Source organism: Hoplias malabaricus, chromosome 7 (genome assembly GCF_029633855.1).
Source record: "Hoplias malabaricus isolate fHopMal1 chromosome 7, fHopMal1.hap1, whole genome shotgun sequence".
In the NCBI taxonomy this organism is placed as follows: domain Eukaryota; kingdom Metazoa; phylum Chordata; class Actinopteri; order Characiformes; family Erythrinidae; genus Hoplias; species Hoplias malabaricus.
This window is the reverse complement of record NC_089806.1, coordinates 5,022,817-5,029,536: the sequence shown is the minus strand read 5'-3', so window position 1 is coordinate 5,029,536 and position 6,720 is coordinate 5,022,817. Positions and strand designations below refer to the sequence as shown.

At 49.9% G+C, this 6,720-nt stretch overlaps 1 protein-coding gene across 1 annotated transcript in view; it reads right to left on the bottom strand.

Annotated features, from left to right (window-relative positions):
* Positions 1-3,138: 3,138 nt before the first annotated feature.
* dcbld1 (discoidin, CUB and LCCL domain containing 1) overlaps positions 3,139-6,720 on the bottom strand; it is a 20,381-nt gene continuing 16,799 nt past the window's right edge. Inside the window, exon 11 of the mRNA XM_066676796.1 lies at positions 3,139-5,799. Within this exon, the coding sequence (XP_066532893.1) occupies positions 5,243-5,799 (557 nt within the window). The 3' untranslated portion in view covers positions 3,139-5,242. The remainder of the gene's footprint in view (positions 5,800-6,720) is intronic.

Sequence of the window (6,720 nt, the reverse complement as noted above, 5' to 3'; positions counted from 1 at the left end):
AGGGGACACCTGCAAAGAAAAGACATTTACACTGTTATCAACAGCTCCTCTGATAGAAAGGCTCTGTCACACAGCTCCAGGGAGGGGGAGGGGGGGAGGGGCAGGGGCGAGTGTGGTGTGTTCTCCCTGTGTCTCTGTGGGTTTCCTCCCACAGTCCTCACACACATCGGTAGGTGGAGTGACTGACACTGCCCACAACTGAGAGAGTGATTGGGTGTGTGTGAAACCATCCACAGGTGTGAGTGAAAGGATGAATGAGTGTGTGAAACTGTCCACAGGTGAAAGGATGAGGGCGTGTGTGAGTGTCCACAGGTGTGAGTGAGAGGGTGAGTGTGTGTGATGTCGTGTTCAGGGCGTGTTCCTTCCTTGTACCCACTGATTCCAGGTGGGCTCTGAACAGAATCAGTTACAGAAGACGGTGAAGGGATGAGTTGCTGATATTAAATGAATAATAAAGGAAAGGTACGGCAGGTTTGTTATATCTTCTGTGAACTGTAAATAAACCATAAACAGAGTGAACGTGTGCTGAACAATGCTGTGAAGGTGTTTCTCATAAAAACAGCACGTTGTCAGACGAGGGGTGACCAAAAGTCTGCGGACGTCTGTATTCAGCAGCTGCACACACGGAGCGGCGGACCCTGCGGTCTGTGGAGGGCAGGAGCGGACTTGTAAGGAATTTGAGGCTGAAGGAAGCTCAGTCGTGTCTCTGATGCAGGAGCTGCACTCACAGGGTGGTGAGAGCTGGAGGATGGGGAAAATGAGCAGAGACAGGGAGAGGATCCTGGAGTACACACACACACACACTGCCTGGTCCCTGGAGTGATGGCTAATAGAGCCTCGGTCGCTGCTATTTTGGGCTCAGTACTGCAGGAACTGCACTATGTAACTGTCAGAGTTTCATTACGACCCCAGCACTGTGTCTGTGTAGAACAAGGACAGGCTCTGTAGGCTGCATCTGTCTGCATTGTTGTAGTTCACCAATCTGGCCACTGGAGGGCAGTATGATCCTGACCTGAGCAGTGCAGTAAAGAGGGTCCTGCTCTGTCCAGGAGTACGGTTTCCAAACAGGTTTCCTCAGTCCCAGAATGCACTTGTGTGGATGTAGTATTTTAATCATGTTCACATTTGTGTTTATATTTGTGCTGGTTACAAAATTAAATACAGAACCTTAATGCTACGCTAGCTCTGTTCCCGTGAAACTGCCCAAACAAAATGGAGGACTTCACACCGCTTCCAAACTTAGCCCCGCTCATTTCACGAGGCGACGTGGAATTCAAAAACACAGTGTGACCGAGCCTTAGGACGAGGCATCAGAGGTCTAACAGCAGACTGAAGCAGGCACTCGGCCTCAGCTGCTGCTCACCGCTGACACACTGCTGTTACATTCCAGCAGAACACACACACACACACTCTCTCTCTCTTACAAGTGTGGGGCACCTCATGACACTTACTTTCGCTTCTGAGTGAGTGAAACTTTGTTGTGGTGTAAGTTACTGCAGCACTGGGGGTATTCCACAAAGCAGGATTCCTCAGTTAAACAGTCCTCAGTTAGGAGTCTCCCTCAGCTCCGCTCCTGTTGGACAGGCCTCACTGGAACATGCCCCTGATCTGGAAACAGTGCCTGGTACAGATCTTACAGAGAATACATTTATAACCCGTACAACTTCTGAATATTACAAGATCAGACCACAGGGGCGGATTTAGTTGGACATTGAGCCTGATGTTTTTTGTTCGTTAGAGTCCCTCACACTGCACCCAGGCTTCGGAAGCCACACGGACCACGGGAACAGCGCCCCCTGTTGACCCCACAAACACTAGGAGGCGCTACAGTGAGTAAATGATTAAACAGGTGAACAGAACTGTATTTATGGCGTGCTACACTTGTCTACAGCCCGTGGAAGCTCAGTACTGTCAGGTTTACAGCTGCGGTGGTCTCTCAGGGGGCTCCTGTTCCGAGTGTGAAGCCGAGAGGTGGTCTGTCCCGAGTGTGCAGATCCTAGACCCTTGTGTACTGCAGTGTCTGTGGAATGCAGGAGTGGAGCAGGTCGGCTCCCACGGTCAGCGGCTGCTGCTGAGAGCGACACATTTTCACCCTGAGGAGAGGACCCTGACACAGCGGGGGTCACCTGCTGCAGCCACAGAGCGCTCAGTTTACAGCTGACTGTGGGACACTCAGAGTCCGACACTTCCCCCACACACACACACACACACACACCCACCTCGGCCCGATCACAGGAATCCACTGAAAAACGCACGCAGGACATCCGACGATCTCTGGGAGGTGGGGGCTGCAGGACGCCCCGATTAAAGGAGAGTTTAACTGTTAATAGAGAGGAAAAGACCAGAACACGAACGATGGACCCCACATTAAAGCAACACTAGGTAAGGTTTAGTGTGATTGCTCTTGGTCTCCCCCTACAGTTGCAGAGTGTCCTGACACCAAGGGGGTGGTGAGGAGAGGATGGGTGGTTGTTTCCTACACTCCTCCAAAATGTACATAATCCAGTTTCTGCGGTGCTGAGCCCAGAGGAGCAGTGACTGAGGCTCTACTAGAGCACAGTGATTTTAAAGCTGTAATTGTAAGGTAAAAACACTACATAGTGTTGCTTTAAATGAGGGCTGATACAAAGTGTAGGGTCAGATATGGAAATACTTTTTGTTAAACCAAGAATAGAGCAACATTATCATATAGTGGTTCAGCAAGTCAAACACAGAGAGAGAGAGAGAGAGAGAGAGAGAGCGTGAGTGAGAGAAAGAAAGAGAAAGTGAGAAAAAGAGAGCGAGTGAAAGAGAGCGAGTGAGAGAAAAAGAAAGAGAGAAAGAGCGAGTGAGAGAAAAAGAGAAAGAGCAAGTGAGAGAACAAGAAAAAGAGAGCGAGAAAGAATGAAAGTGAGAGAGAGAGCGAGTGAGAGAACGAGAGAAAAAGAGAGAGAGAGCAAGTGAGAGAAAGCGAGCGAGAGAGAGAGAACACTGAAGCCAGTCCAGATTAAGGTGCATTTTTTCCTTCCCATTTACAGAGTCAGGGCTGTGTACAAACACTGGAGCTTTTTCCCACCTGTGATTTTAAGGCAAACCTATTCCTAGTGTTGCTTAAGTGTCGCCCAGCGTTCTGCGTCTGTTCTCTGAGCTCAGGAGTCTCAGGAGCCCACCTCCGATCAGGATCACTGCAGTTCCTTAGAGCTGCACGACACATGAAATCACAGCATGACGACGAAGACCCAAGACCTGTCTTTAATTCAGCAGCTGCACCCACTCTGTGGATGCCTTAAATACACAAAGGAGCACACACTCTCTCTCCGTCTCCACACAATATACACTTCCAAACTGTACGAGAACATGTACACACACTCAAAGCATGAGGAAAGTACCACTGAACATGGCTCAGCTGCACATAACAATTACCAAGTCTCTGAGGAGGTCCCAGGCCCCACTGGGGTAGAGGGTCGGCTCCAGAGCAGGAGGCAGCGGTGAAAGCTGAGGAGAAACCCGTCTACCTGCAGCCACGCTTTAACACACATTTCCTGTATTGCTATATTCATAAGACACAGACGTCAATGAGGAGGAAGCGTAGACCCTGAATACATGAGGAAAATGATCAGTGAGAAACAGTCCTCACACCCACTGTCCACTCTGTCAGCTCCACTGACCACTTTGTAGTTCAACAGTAACACCTATGTAGTCCACCTGTTGCTCTGCATACTTTATTATCCCCCTGTTCCTCAGCGCTCAGGACCCCCCACAGAGCAGGTGTGATGTGGTGGTGGATCATTCTCAGTGCTGCAGTGACACTGACGTGGTGGTGGTGTGTGAGTGTGTGTTGTGCTGGTGTAGAGTGGATCAGACACAGCAGTGCTGCTGGAGTTTTTAAACCCTGTGTCCACTCTCTGTCCACTCTGTGAGACACTCCTCCCTCGTTGGTCCACCTTGTAGATGTAGAGTCAGAGACAGTAGCTCATCTGTCGCTGCACAGTGTGTGTCGCTCGTCCTCTGGTCCTTCATCAGTGACACAGGACGTGGTCCTCACCACGGAAACAGGGTGAAAGGGGGCTAACAAAGTATGCAGAGCAACAAGTCTGTAACTGCAGATCTACAATGTGCCTTTACAGAGTCAGTGGAGCTGAGAGAGTGGGCAGTGAGAGCAGAAACCAGGAGGGGAATCGAAGTCAAAGGTGGTGCTGACTTCACACATGAAGCCCACTGATACTGAGCGGATTAAAGAGGCTCTAACACACTGCACTCACTGAGAAACAGATTTCTTATTAAAGTCAGGGCTGTGTAACCATTTAAAAAGGTGCCATTATTTGTACAACAATGGGTCAGTGTGGTCCCTGCAGGGAGAGAGTTAGGGATGAGTAACAGCAATCAGAGAGGTGTGCTGCTGGGGAGTTTGATCCTTGTGGTGTTTTGCCCAAAGCCGGTCACAGACTGTGTGAATGTGTCTAGTGTGACGTAGAACTGATCTCACACAGTACTTCAGGGAAATAAAGTGGTTCTCTATGTCATTATTTAACCCTCTAGGGCACATTTCCTTAATCACTAATGAAACCCCTGTCCCTCTCTTTAAAGAACCACTTCTACTTCTCTTCAATGCCCAATAATCTGCTTTTGATTGAATGTAGTGTCTCTTTGCCTACAACTTGAAGAGGAGTGTGTCGTCTAAGCTTCCTGCTACAGAGCCCCGGATCCTGCCATCAGTCTCCCCCCAGGAGCGCTGCCAGGAGACTCTCCGACCTACCGCAGGTCTCTGAGAACCAGCCAAATAACTCAAGCACCAGGTAGAACCTGTGAACCAGAGGCAGAACAAGGAATCGACAGCTGGAGGACGCTCCCTTTCGGGTTATACTCAGAACTTCTGCTTCAAAGCACCACCAGATTAAAGCTCACACATGAGATGACTTACTGTATCAAGAGATGCACAGAAACGTATCTGCCCTACACTACACGAGCCAACAGTTTATCCCCGGCTTTCTGCTCATTATTTGGTGCACTTTAAGACATCTTTCTCTGCTCCTGGCAAAGCAAGAGATAAAAGGGATAAAAAAATAAACATAAAACCTAGAAAACAACAGATTTCCATGCCGTAAACAGTAAGAAGATCGCTGTGCAGTTTTTCAGACACCGGAGGCGCCACTGTCCACCTTCTGCTGCGTATATACAGATGAACTGAAGGTGCGCCGCTCTCAGACGCAGTAATAAGTTACTGGAGTTCACATAAAGCAGGTAAAAGTCCGTTTTAGTGCGTTCAGGTTCCACTCAGGCTGCTACCCCCAGGGTCCGGCCTGCAGGGGGCTGCGGAGTCCAGTCGGACGCGGTCTCTTGGGGTGGAGTAGATCTCCGGGGCCCTGGTCTTGACCTGGGGTCTCTGGTACTCGGCAGAGACCCCGTTCTGAACCACCGAAGGCTGTCTGATTTTAGGGCTGTCGTAGACCCCCTCCGAGTGGTTCACTCTGTCCGCTTTGACCTGTGGAGTCTGGTACCCCACGGTCACCCCGTCTCCCACCCTTCTGTAGTTGCTGTTGTCTTTGGTTTTAAATGAGGGGCTCTTGCTCAGGACCACCCCAGGGACGCTGTAGCTGGGGTCCGGCAGGAATCCGTCCGTTCTGAAGGCGTGGCGCTCTATGATGGGCGTGGCGTACTCCGGCTCCTGATTGGTCAGCGGCAGGGCGTACTGATTGGTCGTGTGCAGGTAGTCGTAATGCATGGCGTTGACCTCGTCCTTGGGGTCTGTATCCATTGGTCTGAAGGTGGAGCCCTTTCTGGACACTGTGCCCACCCCCAGCATGAGGGGCTGCTGGTAGTCTGTGGAGAGATTAGATTGATGTAAACGAATGAAGGTACAGTCACATGACTCTCACACCACACACCTGTATAATCTCTATGGAAAAACAGGGTGCGAAACCAACCAACACATGAGCCTCCATTTTGTTTATGACCTGGCTACAAGGCTTATTCCGCTACAAATTCCTCAGAAGAGAAAACACCACGTCACCTACTTGCTTCACTCCAGCTTGACCACGCACCTCCTCAAACAGATCTCACAGTAATTAAGTCTTACAAAGAATCATATGGCGCTTGTCCACTGTATGGTCCCCTACTTTACTCATCTCTACTTGTCTTTTTCCCTTCTCCATTAGTCAGCTCTGGTTCTGGAAGCGGGTTCTTGTTTAGTGTCTGTTCTCTCGTGGTTCAGAGCGAGTCGAGTAGGGACAAAACCGTGGCGTGTAAACCTTGCAGAGCGCTGATCGTCCAGAGAGAGTCGTCACTCTACGCCACGCAACGCAGACGACCAGCACCAACTCTCCATCTGTAAAATCTCCAGCTGCAGCAGAGATCACGTTAGTTTTTATCCGACTCACGACGGCAGCTCGTAAAATGACGCCGTGGTCTTTTGAAGAGGTTCAAACGCTCCTTGGATCGGTGGCCGACGAAAGAATCCAGCAACAAGGAAGGGACGACACCGGCTACGTTTCGAGGAGAGGAGCTGTGGTAATGGGGACCAAACAGAGTAGAGTGGTGTAGAGTAGGTACCATGCAGTGGAAAAGCAGTAAAACGAATCAGAATATAACATGGTAGTTCTATCACTGGGAGGCTTCAACAGAAGGGCTGTATCTTGTTAAACTGCAGTCATTGTATGACACTTAATGATATACACAGTGACCCCATTGATGTAACACTATCTGAAGTACTGCACTGTGGAAGACAACGTGGCTGTGTGTGTT